The sequence below is a fragment of the Aptenodytes patagonicus genome, chromosome 9 (assembly GCF_965638725.1).
Source record: "Aptenodytes patagonicus chromosome 9, bAptPat1.pri.cur, whole genome shotgun sequence".
NCBI lineage: Eukaryota > Metazoa > Chordata > Aves > Sphenisciformes > Spheniscidae > Aptenodytes > Aptenodytes patagonicus.
Window position 1 is genome coordinate 2,774,240 of NC_134957.1, and position 19,232 is coordinate 2,793,471.

At 41.1% G+C, this 19,232-nt stretch overlaps 1 protein-coding gene across 4 annotated transcripts; it reads right to left on the reverse strand.

The window, feature by feature from the left end:
* Positions 1–240: 240 nt before the first annotated feature.
* On the reverse strand, positions 241–15,333 carry MOSPD1 (motile sperm domain containing 1). Of its 4 annotated transcripts, none has more exons than XM_076346928.1 (7): positions 15,316–15,333; positions 9,207–9,463; positions 8,948–9,023; positions 5,450–5,676; positions 3,356–3,517; positions 2,666–2,769; positions 241–905 (listed from the first exon to the last, which is right to left on the reverse strand). In XM_076346928.1, the coding sequence occupies exons 2-6, from the start codon at positions 9,358–9,360 to the stop codon at positions 2,690–2,692; spliced, it is 699 nt and encodes a 232-aa protein (XP_076203043.1). In that variant the 5' UTR covers positions 9,361–9,463; positions 15,316–15,333; the 3' UTR covers positions 241–905; positions 2,666–2,689. The 4 variants fall into 4 exon arrangements, with proteins under 4 accessions (XP_076203043.1, XP_076203041.1, XP_076203042.1 ...); XM_076346926.1 differs by lacking the exon at positions 15,316–15,333 and adding an exon at positions 14,813–14,898; XM_076346927.1 differs by lacking the exon at positions 15,316–15,333 and adding an exon at positions 10,870–10,932.
* Between the last annotated feature and the right edge of the window lie 3,899 nt (positions 15,334–19,232).

Sequence of the window (19,232 nt, forward strand, 5' to 3'; positions counted from 1 at the left end):
TATGAAACAAGGTAAATGTTCACCTAGAATATAAAACTGGAATTTGAGCAGGAGTTTCCGATACAAAAGAAATCCCCTCTTTTAGCTGGGGGGAAGGGAAGGTGTAGAGGAATGCCTTTGTTGCTATACTTAGTTTGGTCTCTAAAACAGAAAAAATGCCTAATTTTATATTAGCATGCATTCAACTTCCATCAATGCCACTCAGTTCACATATTGCATGCATCCCTAAGAAATGAAAGGTTCTGATTATAGAACTTGTTTTTATTGTCTACAACTGTGATACAAAATGGCTGTTGCAGAAATTATTTCCCCAGGTGAGAAAACGAGCACTCAGCGACATATTTGTAATGAAGTAAGGAATTTGAGAATTACTTCTTCACCTAAAATTCATAGTTTATTTCATAGTTTCACTGATGGAATTTTTCATTTTCTTCAATGATTAGTCATGACTCTCATCCTTCTGGTATGTATACAGAAGTGTTATGCACCAGCCTCAGCACGTACAACCACAAACCAACTCAACGTTTTACATAAGACAGTTTGCTTTTATAGTGATCACACACTGATGTGAACATAGACTAAAAATAACAAATGTTGCTTTAATAAGGATTTTTTACAGTAGGCGTAGATATAAAAGTTTTTCAAATTATTTTCACAGGTATCACTGAACATTTCATAGCTGTCTTGTTACAGAAGCACCGAAAAGTGCTTTGAGTCTCTCATTTATTATACAGAGTTAAAATATATTACACTTCTGAAGGTATCTTAAATCACTGAACAGTTTTGCTAGCATCTTAATGAGCCAAATGGGAGTAAAAGGCAGTCCACATTCATGATGTGAATATACAGTTTGACATCCTATTAACTCATTGCTCACGTTCTCAAAATAACCATGGTGATGAGACCTGAAAGACAAGAATTAAGAACTAAATGCTTTAATTTCCCTGAATAGAACATTTAAAATAAAGACAGTTTACCCTGTCAGGCCAGAGAATAAGGTAAAAGTGCATAAATACACGCAGAATGAATTTATATACACACTTCACTTAAATATTGGAAGTATTGCTCTGAATTTCGATGTAGTCAAAATCTGTGTAAAAAAGACCCTGAAGTGCAGTATATCTAGTAACTAAACTTCAAAGAAGCTATAAATACTCCAAACTGTTACCGATCTCACTACTGGAAAATCTTAGTGTTGAGATTTTGACTTAGGCAAGTGTATCGCCAGCACACAGGCCGCCAGTTTTCATGGGGGCTAGTTACGGGCAGCGCAATTCAAATGCTGAATCACCAGTAAGGCAGATTAGCTGAGGGCTCCAAGACATTTTTGTTTCTGCTCTGTGCAGAATAACTGATCAAAGACTAGTTTTAGACAAAGATGTTGTTAAGCTTCCTTGTCAGTCTGCATAGGGAGCTTTCTACAGACTCTTTGTTGTGACCTTTAAAGAGGGAGGGGAAAAAAAAACCTGCTCTGACAGAGGTTAAAAACAATTAAAACCAGATGAAAGCAGGAAATGTGGGGCTAATAAACCTACTCATGAACTAAAAAGTTCACTTTAATTATGTGCAGATACCGGAAAATGTACAAATCTGCAAGTTCTTAGCCATGAGTTACATTGCACAAGGCAAAGAGGCATATAGAAAAACATTAGGGCTCCTTGAATTCCAACCTTATGTAACATCAAAATAGTAATTTATCAGTTCTTAGGCAATCTAACTTTCTTTCAGGCTCAGATGATGTTAATGTAACAGCCTTTCACTGCAGAGAGCTTAGCTAAAGCCTACAGATCTCACCACAGATAAAGAAATTTCCGAGACTCTTTTACTACCCTGCCACTACATACTGATTTAACTTATTTACTTTATAAACATTTTGATGATAGAAGCATGACAGAACAGAGTTGTAACGCTGCCTTCCATTAAATAAGCAATTTATCCATTAAAGAGGAATTACAGTTCAGCTATCTCTTAAGGTCTGTGTTAGCTTAGACAATCAGTGCTGCCAGAACTGCTGTAGGCCTTAGCTTGGATTATCTAAATCATCGCAGAGTAATAACAGAGGCTTCTGGAAGGTGCTACAGGACAGCCTAGATCACGTGTATAGGGACTTCCAGGCAATAAAGAATTTAACTCATTTCTGTAAAGCATGTACTTCTCAAATGTCATACAGCCCAGTTGGTGCGGTATTAACCTCCCTTTTCAATTAAACGCTACACAATCTAGTTGTACTTCGTTGTGGAAGAAAGTGGTTTCATCTTCTCAAGGGCAATCAACTCTAGATGAGCAAGAGTTGCATACAGAAGAAGAATCTTCTCAGGAACACTAAAAACGCTGCTACCAAAGGAATCGAAGCCTGCAAGAACTTCATAGTGAATCTAGAAACAGGTAAGTTGTTGCAAATGTATGAAGTCAAATGGTTTAATACTATAGCTGGCACCAGCAGACACGGGAGTAATTTTCAAAACTAGAGATAAAAATAAAGCAAGTATTACTGCAAGGTCCTGATCTGAAAATACATCACCATCGGCTCAGGCAAAGAGGTAGGCTTCTGGTTAGCAGCAAGGGAGTTTTCAAACCATTTCAGCAGACTGACTTGCGTGAGTCAGTCAACTGAGTGCGCGCATTATCCATCAAGAACTTGCATCTTTTCCCATCACTACCTCACCTCTAGCTATCAGTTTGAAGCTGCCTAGCTCGTTTCCTTTAAATCCTCATTTCTGCCAGGTAGTGGGACAGGAGAATTGAGTTTAGAGTGACTGTTCTTCAAATCTGAAATAGTTACAGAAAAATAGTCATAGCAAGTGAAATGTGCAACTTATCTATGCTTGCTAATTTAGGAGCAAGTTACAAATCAGGAAGAATTGTGGATGGTAGTGGTCTCTTAGGAAGGGTTTACCACAACTTATTTCTACACATTTCAACTGCTTATCAACAAGGTAGTGAATGGAGCCTTTCAGACCAGCTCATCGGGGTTGGAGAGAGAAATAAAACAACAGAAGAGATCTAGGTTCTGCAATAGAGCAACTCTATTTCAATGTAAGAATAAGAAACAGCACATTCCATTCAGTTTTGTTGGCAGATGACTACAGCTGGCCAGTCATCAAATGAAGGTGAAATTAACATGTAGGGGCCTGTATTATAATTATCGACTAAAATCTGGTCTAAAATACTTACAGGAACTAATTTACACTGATATCACTATGGCTGCAAGTTAAAATAGGAGCGGAGATGCAAAACAAAATGTAATGTGGTGCTTTGTCTCCATCAAGTTTCCTGAAGCCACAGGCAAACACAGGAGAAGTTTCCCAAATCACAGAAGTTGCAAGAAAACATTTACAAAATCCAAAATACTTACCTAAAACATAAGCAGCTACTAACTTTTGATTCACACTTAAGTGGAGGTAGAGAGGCACCAGGGATTCCATTTCCCCCAATGTAGGTAGCATTAGTGCTGCAATACACACTATTCCTAGGAAGACTGTTAGTAAACTAGGTCCCGATGAGGCAGTTCTGTTTTCTGAAAAACAAGATGGTACCAATTGTAAGGAATATCTACCCAATACAGATGTTAAGTATTCCGCAAAAATGTTTGCGGTACATTGGAGCTGCAACATCCTGAGGTTTTCTTTTCCCTTTGGAGTTTGGAGGGGGTGGGAAACAACTCTTAAACCCACCCTCCTAAACCTGCACTTTGCAGCGGTGAAGGCTGCTCCCTGTTCTGATGCTGGAACTTGTTTTCACATGACTTCCCAACCCCCTCCCTCCTGGAGGAACAGTGCCTGCCAGGCCCAGTAGCTATATCTACACACTCATGACAGCTGGATCTTGCAGCAATACTTGAGGTTTCACCATGCATCCTGACTCCATTCCTTGCTATGTTCCTTCAGTGGTTAGTAATCAATTAGGAAAGAGCACCTGAAGGAGCTGCACAGGCAGATAACTCTGCTTATGCCTCCAGAACAAAACTTGGCTACAGCAAGAGCACGGGTTCTTGGGCCAGATGCATTCTCCTTCTTTCTTTAGAGGATTCAAGAGCTGCACCTGCCAGAACCCGTTTATGTGCCACAAATTAGTAATATTTGAATCTTACTTTAAAAACTGTGAGAGCGAACTCTTCTGACAGTCCAATATCACCAGAATAAGGAAATGCAAACTATAGATGAACTGTCCTTCATATTCTTTATGGCACTGCAGTTTAACAGCCAGAACCTACTCAAAGGCACACTGTGTAATCTTTGAAAAGAGCTGTTAACATCTTAGTTGAATACCTCTAACCAAATTCTTAAGACCCATTGGAAAACAGCCGATGTTTTTATCAAGTTTTCTATCCTCAGTGACTAGCAATGTGTGTCCTATTTTAATTCCATAAATCTGTTATTTCTAGGTTGCAGGTTATAGGCAGAGACTGTAGTTGCTTTGTTTACTGTTTCTCTGTAAGCAAGCAATATAATGTAGTCAACAAGGGTTTTAAGCAGAGAAATAGCATTTGGATTAAGACCAGTATCAGATTGTTCAAGATGGCTCAAACCCTCCATACCAGAACAACTATCATAGTAATGTTTTGTTCTGTGAGCCCAGAGATCTTGTAGGTTTGCTTTAACCATGTATCCTACTAATACCTATCTGTTGGTTTTTTTTCTAGTAAAAGGGGTTTCACCAGCCAACAAACTATGTATAAATAGTGAAACCATTTGGTTTTAACAAGAGGAACACTCTCAAGCAGGTTCATCTATTTTCTGGAATTGATTTTTGTTCTTGTCATGAAAAATAAAAGTGACAAAAATACTACAGTATAAATCAGTAAAAGTAACAAGAAGGTAGACTGTCAAGTCAAGAATCAGTTTAGATTCAGTTCTGGTAAAACTTGGTACTTCCTATATCTCCCGCTGCCACTTCAATTTAACTGTTCGGTCCAGCTTTTGCCCAAGACTGTTGATTCACTTCCTCACATATGAAACGTGCAAAGAGTTTTCAGCTAGCAACTGTGCTTTTCTGTACTTGTGGGACAGACAAATGAGATGGTGCAGAACAAGGAGCACTTTAGAAGATGTTTTGGCAATATTTCCTGCTCATCAGGAAATGGAGGATTAAGGGTTTGGAACAAACTCAGAAGGGGCATATGTTCTGAAAGAGCCCAAGGGAAAAAATAACTACCATCCTTTTGCAGATAAATTCCCATTGGCTGTAACAGAACTTCTGCACCAGAGGAATAAAGGATGTATTCTCCAAGGTACGACATGCAAACCTGGGTCTTGATTAATCAAGGCAGCATAAGCAGAATAGCCATAGATTGGGTTCTTGGGCACTATCATTCCCCAGTGATAAAGACAGCAGTCTTACAGGTAAGTAAAAAGAATTATTTTAAAATTTATTTTAGTCTAGGCTTTCTAGTCACTTGAGCTATTCATAACTGATACAGAAGACAGGAGGGGTAAAAGATTTCAGCTACCTGGTTGACACAAAGTCTGCTCAAAAAAGACACTTTCAGTCAGGTGTTCTTTTATTCGTTTTTCCTCCTCTTCCTTTTGTTGCTGTTGTTCCTTTGCAGATGGAAGTAGAGTAGCAATAATCTCCTTTTTCCCTAATGCTTTCCTCTGGCTCTGCTCAGACACTTGTAGACGGAATTTATCCATCACACCATAGTAAGAAGCCCGAACATCTCTGTGACGAATTACGCTGCAGAGGAAAACAACATTTTCAAACAGAGGAACTAATAAAAAGCATGTCTCCTGTGGAATTACGCCCTACATCCCGATGTTTCCCCTCTTTCCCCCATACACAGATACACTGCAACAGTACAGATCCCCGTTCCCTCCTCCATCACTCAATGTTCTTGAAGATTTGATCTTGCCTCGTATCTCCTCTCCCTATATTTGAGAACCAGAGCGAACATATCTGCTCCAATTGGCTGGCCAAAAAGAACAGTTAACTATTTATCTCAAGCACACCTTTGCCTCAATCTGAGGCCTAGCTGCCAATTTGCATGAAACATCAATTATCTGAAAGATGCCTCCTCCTCTATCAAAGCTCTTTGATGCTGGCCAATGATTTTAAAAGGTATGGGGGGTCTGGAGTGGACAGGGAAGGAAAGAAGAAAACTAAGACTGCCAAACACTCGGACAGACGATGGCAAAAGTCTGGCTTTTTGAGGAAACCAGGCTCAGAGCTTTACAATTATACTTTCTCAGAAGCAAAACTCATTCCCTCTACGTTAAAGAGTCAGCTAGACATAAAGGGATTTTCAACATCAGAAGCCCACCATTAAGAGCATATAGCAATGCAGTAAAAATGACAACTACGTATCTACATAAACATTTTTCACCTGTCTTTCAGTGAGTAAATCTGGATATCAATAGTAGAGCTCTGTGCTGTCAGAGCTTTGCTCGTCAATCTAGCTACCTTGCACACATTTCATACCCTGCATTGAAATGCATGATGCTGCAGATACTTCACTAGCTACCAAGAGCTAGGCCAGGTGTAGCTACACAAGCTGCAATCACAACTCAGACTGCAGTGTAGATATATTCTCTGAATTACAGCTAGAGAGTCAGTTATTTTCTTCGTAAGCCTTCTCACTGTCCAGCAACCACTCTGTTGCTCTACTGTTTTGAATACATTGACCAAGATCGCTTCAACAGTAAGACAGGGTGATAGTTGTTGCATTCCTTCTAGTTTTATGGCATTTCATGGGAAAAGTTGTATGTGGGACCTACAAAAGGCACAGTTTTAAAGTAACACTGATCAAAGGCAGTACAGACCTCTGAGCAGTGCTCTGCTCAACTGCCTCCTCTCTGCATTTATGATTCATTATCAAAATAGGTATCTAGCATTAAAAAGCTGTAACATTTAGGTTTTGAAGTCATATCGGCTCTTAGGGTTAATAGCAATTTTAATTATTTTTCCAAAGTGGAAAACTTTTTTTGCAAAAGGCTATTCTAAATTTATAAGATAACAATAGCTAATCTGAAAATATACCTACATATAAGTGATTTGGATTCAAGAAGGTTCCCATCTCCTGAGGGGAAAGAAATGATTCTACCCTTAGTAATACAGAACAGTAGTCTTAAAATTGCTTCAAGAAACCTATCTTCGTGATAATATAAACATTAAACTGCTGCAAGAAACAGGTCTTTTGTGTTTCAGGCTTCATTTAAAGGAACTATATCACATCACGTATCTACAGTCATTAACACATAGCCAGTGCTTGTAACTGGTATCTAGTTTGAATAGACTATTCAACAAGGAAACAGAGACTAAGTCATCCCCCAGCGAGAAGGCTGCAGGAAATATACGTAGTTTTACGTCACTTTAGAGGCGAAAGAGCGTGCTTATGACAGGCTTTCAGCAAGCTGAGTGTTGGCTGGGCAACTGCTTTCACTAAAACAAAAGGCTTTTTCCCCCCAGCAATCCTAATTCATACAACTCTCAACATATCAGAACAGCGGATTCAACTCTTATTTCTTCCTTTAACACTTCCTTTTAAATTTTTGTTTCTACTCTTAGTACCATGGTACTAACCACCAACCTAAACAGAATCTTGACATAACACTGTGCTATGAGAACATGTGTCTGCTGCCAAGCAAAGAGATGTTTTCTGCAGACCCTTATAAACAGATATATTCTCCAGTTTCTTTTTAGAGATCATTGCATAATTGGAAGCTCTGTAGAATATCTGTTTATCTGGCAAATGGCCATACTTGCATAGTACTGCTCATATCCTAGCAGTAAACACTGCCTTTAGACAGCAACTATTAGAATGGGATAGGGGTTTTGCTGCACAAAAAATTCCCTTGGAAACATGCAGTGTCTTATTTTCCTTTATTTAATAAAAGACATTTGTTTAAGATGAACCAAATGTAATCATGCTTGTGTAAGTGTCTGCTAAAGACTGGAATAGCTCACTGATACACTGGTATATTCTGACCTGTTTTGTTCCATTTTTAGGATTGTTGCCCCTGCCCACTGAAAATTTTAGTTCCATGTTTTAAACTTCCTTTCTATTTGGTGAGTCCTTGGAATTTTCCAAATTACACCTAAGGAAAACAGTCTACAGGAAAGAGCCATTCCCCAAGCACGGTATTATTTATCTGACAAAAGATGGATCATTCGATAGCAGGGGGTTTTGTATATGGCCATTTGTTAGCCAGAGATTCCAGAAGGTGTTTTACAGTTTGCAAGTTTCTAGTCAGAAAGCTCAGTCTGCTCTTTTAGGTACTTAATACTTTCTTTAGCTGTATTCGTACATCAGCACAGAAATAATGTGGCAAATGGAAGATGAAAAAAAACAGGCTATTTTAGCTTATATACCTACTCTACTTTGAATTAGAGCAGCCTACAGCCCCTATACGTTATTGTGGTCACTTAACTGGCCTTCATCTTTTCTCTGTTATTGGGTTGGGACCTGACAGGAGAAACAACTAAAGGGGAGACAGATCTGAGAACGAGAGAGGCGGTCAGGGTGAAAGGTAGGCAAAAGTACCTTTATTAAACATGTCCCAGGAAAGTGTGCTCAGTAGAACTGCATATATTTTCATTTGCCCATCTGCAAACAAATATTTCTCACAAAGAAATCCCAACCCTGGGGGTCTTGTTTTTCTTGTTAGAAATAACAAAAAAGTACTCAGAGGAGGCTCATATTACTCTTACTGCTGGTTTACAAACTATACTACAGGATGCATTTACTAGCATTTTATTTATGCCTAAAGACAAAATTAAAGAAGGAAATTTCTCCAGTATTGTAATATCTCTGCCCTAGAGTGAAAGAACAGCAAAGACCAGATGGCCACAAGAATATAAGAGATTAGGAAAATATTATATCTTTCTCCAACTTAATTTATACTACGCACGCTGTCATTTACTACATCTTAAATAATAAAAGAAATTAAGGTAATCAAGTGTCATGCATTAGGGGGGAAAAAAAACAAACCCACAAACAACTTTTACTTACATATCAACACAGCACTGAGGCTTCACTGCACCAGTAGCATCAACCACCGCATATTTATTTGGAGTTGTACAAAGAACTGCAATGAAAAGGACAGTAGTGGTAACAAATCATGAATTAATACCTCACCAACTTCATCAACAGATATACGTAAAGACACGAGTTTGGTTTTGTCACAAATATGATTTGTTACATGAATTATAATTGGACTGTTCAAGATCACCAACTAACCCTTAAATAAAACTTAACCTAAGAAACCCACCTTTGAATTTTAAGGCAAACTCATAGGGGTTATATAGAGTCAACACCTGCTTGTGTGTTGACTGGTCATCTGCATAAAATATAAGTTCTGTAGGAAAAACAAAAACAGGAAGATTTCCTTCCACTAACTCTGGCTGTCTTTTTTGTTGCTGCATTGGCACTGAATCCTCCTTGCTGCTTCTTGTGTTCTTATGATTTTGTATCCTCAGAGACTTCAGTTTTTGAATCGTTTAAGAATTCCAAAGCATTTTGGCAATTCTAAAGGAAAAAAGGGGAAAAAAGAGAAAAGGCAAGAAGATTATTTCCATAAGTCTATACTAAACTGAGGCAGTCAACAAAGGTGTAAAATATAGAACTTGATGCTTGGTTATGAATCTACCCTTACTTAAGTTCCTTCAAAAATACAGAAATAGAAAAAATATTCGCATCAGGTTCCCATCTATTTAACACACTGCTATAAAATAAATGGATAGGCACTTCTTCAGTGTATCATGGCAGCATTTTGGGGTCCCAGTCCATGACAGGGGCTGCTTATGCTGGGTCTTTGCAACACAAACCAAACAACAACAACAAAAAGATATCCCATCCTTGCCTCAGAACACTAACACTTGAGAAAAAACAGAGCAGAAATGAGGAAACACAAAGACGTAAGGCAGCAGTAGTCACCATTTAGGCAGGAATCTCTCTGCAGTGGTGACCTTCCCGGATGAGGTATAACAACTTAGGTATCTGCTCACATAGGCACTGAGGTATGTCAAGTCCCAGAGATTCAGAACAAAAGAATGGGGAACACCTTCATGCCTTGTTTAAACTAAACTCTTGTTACAATTGCATGGCAGTTACAGGCAACGAATTGAAAAATAACTGGGATGAATAATACCAAACAGATTTGGGATTTACTATTTGATTAAAAAATAAGACAGGTTTTCTACCAGCACTGCCTCTAACCAAAGTATAACTATTGTAATTCTCCCTCTGCCATCACCACAGTTTTGTTTTATTTTGAGTGACATTCCAGAACTAAAACCAGAACCCATGACCCAATCAAGCAACAATCCCAAATGTATTTCATAAAATAAAATTAAGGCCAGACTCCTCAGCACGCATACCATTGACTTTACACACTACAGACAGAACAAAGTGAAACAGCTACATATATTTTTCCCTCCAAGAACATCATATTTTACTGTAGCTCCTATAATTATCAAACTGAAGGTGTCCTTCGAGGCTTAATTTTATTCTATAGTAGAAAGTATTAAAAGAACAAAAGGTTCCTACTGATTCATCAGCTGTAATTTCCACTTCCAATGAAGCTTTATAAAACAACGTCCATTTCAGCTGTTCTCCAGTCTAATAAAATGATTTGGTTGCACCTTAAGAAATTTAGTTTCTGAACTTTCTAGCAGCGAATAGCCCTGCCATTATGAACAACCAAAAACAAATGCTTATTTTTGCATTCTAAACATCATGATGTTCACATTTCCAAGCACCAGATACATGTTTCATACTTGAAACATGATGCAAGTTTAGGTGTTTACTGGAGTATATCTGTCATATCTTCAGGTTTACAGGTTCTGATTCTTATTCACAAACTAAGCTTTTAAATGTATTTATTTTTTAAAATAGCAAATCATTCCTGTAAAAGTTAAATTCATGGCTCTTACTGGAATGTCTTTCCCCAAGATCCAGTTTCCTTTCAGAGCACAGGTTTGTTTCCACTTCACTGAAATGCTACTAATAATATTCTGAAAACAAATCCCCAATGATAGTGTTCCAAGCTGATGTTCTGCTGCCTTATTAAGAAGAGTCTAGAAAAAGAAATAGCTCTGTAAGTGGCAATTTGGTGTCCAAGTGCTTCTTAGAATTCTGGTGAATCCCTTTTGTTTCAGAAGAATTAACAAACTCTGGAATCACTTTGTGCAGCAAGTGTAAGCATTATTTCTTGAACAACTTTATGTACTATTGCAAAGTAAGAGTCATTGTTCCATACATTAAGACTATATGAAGAGCTAATGTAGACAAACTGCCAGCTCATAAGAACACAAAATAACTTCTTTTGAAATTTCTCCTAAGCAGAACATTAAGAATTTTAATCCCCCCCCCCCCAAGTTAGCTCAATGCAGTATGCAGTAAGCATATGTGAGAATCTTTGGTTCTCATACATATCTACACTGCATACATTATGCGTAACAGAAATACAGGCAATCTTTGAAATGAACAAACGGGTTTTTTTCCTAATAAATGTTTTAAACTACCTTACAGCCAATACCAAACTACTGCTAGATATTTTTAAGTGACTGTATTTAATAAAATTTTAAAAATATTATTTATAATAATTAGTATTATTTTGATGCTTTAGGTTTTTATTTAAACACTGCACAGGTTTCATGCTGATTCCTGGTGTCAGACAGTCACACAACTCCAGTTTCTTCAGCTTGGCCAGTGGCAAGAGTTTAGGTGTCCAAAAAACCCACAAATCACAACATCAGTTGAGGTATGGATCACCAAGCCTATTAACAGGCTTGTTTTTCTTATGCATCTGTTGAAAACACACTGCTCAAACTTCCCAAGATTCCACAACTTGCAGGCGGAAAGCCACCAATCTTAAAAAAGTATACCCTATTATTGCTTCCTTTTCTTATTTAACTTGGCTGGATAAGAAGTTGTGGCTCAAACCGGCAAAAGTAAATCTGGCAAACCCAGACCTGCAGTAGACATGTTTGCTGACACAGCAGTGTCATTCAGGATAGAAATTTCTGGGTTTCTAAGCAAGCAACCAGCATCCTTTTTGAGACAATCATCTTGGCTTAGAAGTCACCTTGCTGGGATATCTCACCAAGTAGTATCAGTAAAAGTACTTTTCCTGAAGACCACATTATAAACTATACATGCGCTGGGGAGATTTGATGGTTAAGCATTAAGAACAGCATACCTTTCATACAGCACTCATCAGCAAGAAACTGTAAAGACTTTTACACAGAAAGTCTGTGTTGTCAGAACTTTTCTGCACAGATTAACCCTAGAGCAGCACTCCTGTAAATGTTCAGAATAAGGCTACGCAGCTGGCTGCCTTCGGCACCCCAGCCAGTTCATTTAAAAGAAAGTTGGCTGTCACTCTTCTACACTGTGCACTGCAGCGCAGCAGATTCTCACCACGATCCCTAAATTTTATGCAGTCAATAGTCACCGTGATTACCTGCAGAACATAAAGGTAAGCACAAACAAATCTGTACAAAACCGAGATCTGTGGTCTCAAGTCTGTGCCCTACCCCGCACAGATGGGCTTCTCCTAGTACTGCCAATGAGACTCCCGCAGGTGCAGGAATCTGTCAAATGTAATGCTCATTACAGGACACGGGCCAAAGCGTAACACCTGAACAACGCCAGCTTGCTTTCCAATGCTCTTTGAAGTCCAAACAAACAATTGTCACTGTTTTGTTTTTTTTTTAGCACAATAAGGATCTTTCCCCCCTGAAGTTACTAAATATATACTGCTGGTGTCACAACAGCACGGATCTGCCAGCGTTTCCTTTGAAATCCTCTTCTTCATAAATTTAACTTGACAGAGAAAAACACAAAGTGAAACGTAACTTCTCTCTAGGGTCAGAAATAACACCGATCGTGATTTGTTTTCACTTAACAAATATCTGCTGAAAAAATAGATCAAGTGAGGAAGTTTTTTATTCCCATTTTAACTTCCAACAGCCTCATCACCATGGCTTCCGAGTGCATTTGTTGGTTGGGTTTTTTCCTAACAACTGCCAACAACTCTACAGAATGTCATCTGGTAAACACTTTATTCAGAAGATAACCTCTTTACAGTCATGGTCTCCACATTCTCCTTTTAAAAATTGTCTAATTACAGTGTAATCTATTTTTGTTATAGCTCATGATCTACCCTCTAAATCTACACAATAAGCCTTTCTACACTAGATAATAAAATTGACACCTTTTGAGCGCATATTTACAAAATAAGCTACAAAGTCTTCTTCAAAATTCCCTCCTATGTCAAGCAGTGCAATTACTTTAAGCTACATGCAAATACGGCGTAAGATCTCACTGAAGCAGATCTATTAACACTTTTATTTTTTCCAGAAGTTTTTGAAGGCCTTAACATGCACTTACGCAAACCAATGTTTAAACTACCTGCAATTATTTGGGAGAGTCATCCAATGGTTAGAGCACAGACCCAGCAGCCAGGATGGCTGGATTCCATTATTGCTAACTCTGTCACTGACACTCCATGACCTTGAGCGAGCTGGTTAACCTCACCTCAATTTGCTAATCTATGAAGGCACATATTCTGCAAAGTATTTAAGTAGGCGGATAGTCACATTTAAACTGGCAGAACTACTCTGATACTTTGCAAAGCCTGGACCGAAACATGCTACTGTTTACCTCTTTACAGGGTGATGAGAAATGTAATTAGTAACTGTCTCCAGGATGCTGTAAAATGAAGTGGTCTCAGAGCGTTACCTATTAGCATGGATGACTACAACATGCATAAATCATGCTGATACTCAGCAAAATTTATTAGGACATTATTTTTTTCCTTTTCTTTTTCAAATGCTGAAAAGGTGACAGTAACAAAAAATATTATTCAAATGCAACTAAGAGACATGCAAAAGCAGGGCAAAATGAAGTAACAGCCGCTCATTGCTTATGATCCATTCTACTATACGGCTCAGAAGAATCCTATGGAAGACTTTCAAGGGCACCTCTGCTTTAGTCTCTATTTTCTCACTTTCAGGTTGTGTTTAATGCACTAAACTGGCTGGTTTTTAAACGTGTATTGTGCCCATTAGTGCTACGTGGCCTTTTTCCCTGTCTCAGACCAGGTTCAAACACTCCACTCAAATGCCGAGATGCCACAGACCACTGAGAAAACCACTCTTTCCTCAGAGAGCTACGGGAAGGAAGGCATTCCGATTCGACTCTCAAAGCGCACCTACTGAAGGCAGAGAAACAGCAATAATTGCACACGCTTAACTGATCCTCTTTGTTCTCCAGCAACGAGCAGCTGAGATAAGGGCTGAGGCATCTGCGCTCTAACGGCCTCTCTCCACAGCCTGCGCCCTGCCCGGCCCTGCCCCGCCGGTGGCGATAACGCAGCCTGCACCTTCGCACCGGCGCCCTCCCGCACTTCTTCCCCAGCCACAGCTCGGAGCAAGTTAAAGAGAGCCCCGTCCCCGCCGACGGAAGGTCCGCGCTCACCCCCCGGCCCCTGCGGGACGGCCCGGCTCCGGCCGCCCCGCTCCCCGCCCAGGAGCCCCGCGGGTGAGAGGGGCCAGGCCGGGCAGGCGGCGCCGCGGCGCCGGGGCCTCGGAGCGCGGCCGCCGCCCCGCTCCTCCTCACGGCCCTGCCGAGGGAAAGGGCCGCGGGCGGCGGGCTCCGCCAGCGCTCCCGCCTGAGCCGGCACGGCGAGGGCTGCCGGCGCCGGGGGGAAGCCCCGCGCTCCCCGCCGGAGGGGAGGGGAGGCCCGGCCTGTCAGGGCCCCTCGCTGCCCGGCCCGGTAACCGGGGGGTGTGGGGGTGGGTGTGTGTCTCGCTCGTCCCCCCCGCGCGCCGGCCCCGGGGTGCCGCGCGGCGCCCCCCGCCCCGAACTCACCCCCTCCGGGGCCGCTGGGTGCGGGCTCGCGCGGCGCCCCCTTTGTCCGCCCCCCCCCGCCTGCGCCCGTCACTGCAGGTAGCGTCGTCGCTATGGCTGCCGGGATCGCGGCGGACTCACTCCCTCCCTCCCTCCCGCCGCCGGCCAGCCGGCCAGCCAGCTGGCCCCGCCCCTTGCGCGCCACCGAGCCCCTCCCTCCCCGCCGCCATGTCAGCCCGGGCTGCTGGGGAGCGGTGAGGTGCCGGGGCTGCCGGCGGCCTCGGGGCTCGGCCCTCGCTCCCTGTGGGGAGCTGGCAGGGAGGAGGCCGTCCCCAGCTGGCGGCCCAGGGCCGAGCCGCCCTCCCGGGGAATCCCGGCGCCGCGGGGAGGGGGTGAGGAGCACCGCCGGCCTGCGCTCCCCGGGCAGCAAAGGGAGGGGAGGCCCAGTGGCGGGAAGCAGGGGATTTTGCAACCGGCCCGGCTCTCCTCTCGTACGGGGAGTTGTTTTTTTAAGAATAGTTTACCTCATCTAATGGTTTTTGAGACCTAACCCCTTTCCGGAAGGGTCCTGGCCCCTCTCGCGGCCCTCGGTGCCGTTGACCTTGGGGTGCTGTGTTTCCCGGCACGCGGGTTCCCAAACCCGGCTTCAGGTTCACTAAAGACGCGGCTCTGGAGCTCCAGCTCGGAGCGATCTTGCCGGTTACTTGCAAGTCTTCCGCAGGAAGGGTCAGCGTGTCTCACCTGGTCCGAGTGCAGGGTAGAACTGGTAACGAGTCGAACGTACGTTCGTGATCCCTAATCGTGCAGCAGCACAGCTGGAACGGTGCGTGTTGTCTCTGTAAACTGCTTCTCTTGCTCTTCGTTCTATATTCCTCTTCCTTACTTAATGTGTTTTTATTAAATTAAACCATCTGTGGACTTGAACTAATTTTATGCAGTATCCGCTATCATCTTTTTGGGTTGGTTTTTTTTTTTTCTGACTTGGCCTTTTAAGCCCTCTATAATCAAAAAAATGCAGCAGCATAATCGCCACCTAATATCATTCGCAACTTTACTAATGCAGCAAAATATTTTTGTTGCAAGTCAGGTGAATAATTAAGATTTATATTAAGCCATCCAGTCAGAAGGATTGCGAAATCTTTTTCCCATTACCAGACTTTACCCACCAGTGAAATGAACACACTTCTATGGTGAAATAAACACAGCAGCCATTAGTATTTTGCAATAACATCACCGAACAATCCAGGACAGGAAGTAACATTTTGTCTATTTAAAATCATGGAATACATAAATAAAATAAAAAATCCTTAATTTTGTAACTTAGCATTCATCTTTTTCCAAATACTTCCTCCTGCAGGTCTCGTAGTTGCTAGTAGTTCATTAACAGTCTTACAGCCACAAATTACATAGTATTACAGTTAAGTTATTATATATAGAAATCATAATCTTATAAGAAATTTTAAAAAGTTCTGAAAAATGTATGCAGTGAAAACTGGTAAAGTATTTTTTTTGTTTCTTGACAAGTGCAATCAGCTCATAGAGTTTTAACATGTTTAAAAATGAACTGGAATTCTTGTTTTCAAACAGACTATCGGACTTCAGCCTTCAGGATACATTCAGAAAATTACTATGTTTTTACTGAGTATTAATCAAATGTAGGGTGTTTCTGATTTTGGAAACCTGTCTCAGGATAAGCAACAGACATAAACATGCTTCAGAGATACTCAAATTAATGATAAACAGAATGATCAAGTTGGAAAAAACATACTTTGAAATGGCTAGGCTTAGAAGCATATTAATTAGCCAAGTCGATATTTTCCAGTTTATCCAGCTCATTTACAAAGAAAGTTCAGAATCTCTAAAAGCAGGTTTTAGGGCTCCCTTTACAAGGATTCAGCTTTGGTTTTTCTATCACATATTTAATAACGTTTGCATCCACTGGCCACGTTGAAAATCAGAAATCGCGCTGGTCTCCTTCCTCTTCCACCCATCTATTGCTGCAGCTTGTTTCTAGGTTATTTTGTTATTTTAAAAGCCCTGTGTTAACTCCAATCAAATGTGAAAGCTATTGTGTGCATGCGAGTAGGAGTCAGTGTTCTTCTGTCCTTGTTGTTAGTGCCTGATGCTTCAGAGAACACAAACCCCACATCACTGACGATTGTGCAATAATGTGCCCTTGAGAGAGATTATGCCCCATCCCAGACATTATTAAAGGTACATATGTGCCATCACTATTTAACCAGCACTGACATACGCAAAGATATTACAGAGCTGCTTGACAAACTCGCTGGTGACGAGCTTTTTGGTTTGGGGCATGCACAAAGCCTGGCTTGGCACAGTCCTAGTGCTCTTCTCACTGCCTCACCAGCAAGGCTCAGTACTTTAGGTGGATGAAAAAATTATTGAGAGGATGTATACGAGTGTGCCCACATGCCATGTGCTGTGGGTAGACTGCTCATCTGCAGTGTGGGAGATGGAGACTACTGCCATGTGTGGCAGTAACTAGAATTATCTCAGATCCGTGGGAAGTTCTCTCCTTTATCATTAGGTTATTGTTTCTTTCACTTTCTCCTTCTCGGGCTACTTTATTTTGCCTGAATAATTAATTACTTCTGGGATCAGAGGCAGACTGAGGTTGCAGGCCTTGTTATGATGCTGGTAGAGCAGGGAAAAGATGAGAGGAAAAAATGTGGATGAAGAAGAAGTCAGAAATACAGATGCGAAGGAGTAGAGACATAAGATGCAGTAGAGAATCTGCGACAAGTTTGTCAGGTCACTTTAAGTGTGATTTGAGGTGTAAAAAAATTCTGTTCCTGTAACTAACGTTTGGTCCTCTGATTTTTTACCTACCTTGGAAACCACTGCAAGTTACCTAAAAATATTGGCTAGTCTTCTGTTACATAAAATATGTCCTCCTTGGAGCACGAAACCTGAGACTGGAGTCTGCAGATACGGAATGCTCCTGAATGACTCTGTCGTGGTTTTGGTTGCTGTGGTGATTATCCATCTGTTTGAATACTTTATACAGGAGATTCTCAACTCGTTTGTCACGGAGAAGATTTCTTAAGTTGTGGGAAACACAGCATTATGCCCGATTCCTGTAATTTTCACACCTGATGGTTAGCAAAAAATTCCACTTCATCTGCCATGGCATGAAGACTTTGTGTAGGATTTAGATACAGAGGGCACGGGACTCCGGTTCTGTGTTCGCCGCTAGCCCAGTATGCCTGTAACATTGGCACATACGTTACAGTGGTGCAGCTGGAGAGGCTGACTGCAAACACTTTATGAGGGGGCCTCCTTTAATGAATTGTCAGTCTGAAGCAGTTACACAAAATAAATTGTATTTTTACAAAGTCTGATAGGAAAAGAACTAGCGTGCAGACAGGAGAGAGCTAAACATTTTATGTATCTGAGTCTTACCTATAGCTCTTAATGCATTCAATTCTTAATAGTGGGTATTCTTAACGTGGTATTTTGTTTTGCTTGACAGTTGCCTTCTCATGGCACAACATGGCAGATCCTCTTTGACTTTGAAGTAACTCAGGAAATGGAGTGACGTATCTGCATTTCCATTCACGCCCATGTTGTGTTGTTTTTGTCTTGTCTTCCTGTAGAAAATGATTTTTCTTTCTAATTAATACCAATTTATAAAGAAGTCTTCATAAAAGATCTTTTATTTAATTTTAAAAGACTATCAAAAGAAACAAAATACTGCATTCAAGCTACCACCATAAAGTGGCATACATGTTCTGACTTACAGTAGAAGCAAGAATTGCTCAACCTAAACTGTCCAAGCTGTTCTTGTAACTTTAATTCACCAGTAAAAGGTTGTTTTGGTTTTTTTTACTTGCTTATGTGGCAGCTTTTCAAATTTCCACCCCCCAGTGGCAGCATGCTGTATTCCTATTTCGTGTCACTAGGGACTTAAACGTACTAGCATGTATTTTTTTGTGTCAGAGATTAGACTGTTTTTATGACTAATAATGTGGACCTTGGGAGCCACATATCTAAGCACCGTTGGGGAAATATCTAGACCTCTGTTAAAGTGTAATCCCTTTCAGGGCATGCCTATACAGGAGAGTAAAGACAGCTCGAAGCGCTCTCTGCCCATGCTCCACACTGTCTGGAGGCAAGCCAGTTCCACCTTAGAAGTCCTTTAGCTCAGCTCTCTGCCCGTGCTAATGGGTCCCTGAGATGTGCCTGTGGACACGGTGAGCACAGCATGCCAGAGAGCCGTATTTGCTGCAGAACAGATAAAATGATTTTGGTGAAACACAGCCTAAAGCCTAGCTGTCTTTAAGATACTAAATGTAAACAAAGGCAGGTTTCATGCACGCTCTTTCTTGAGAGCAAGGCCAGCGTAAGATCTAAGCGATCACTCAAGTCCCTCTCAGGTCTTGTACTGAATGAATTTTGCCCAAAGTATGCTTGTATTACG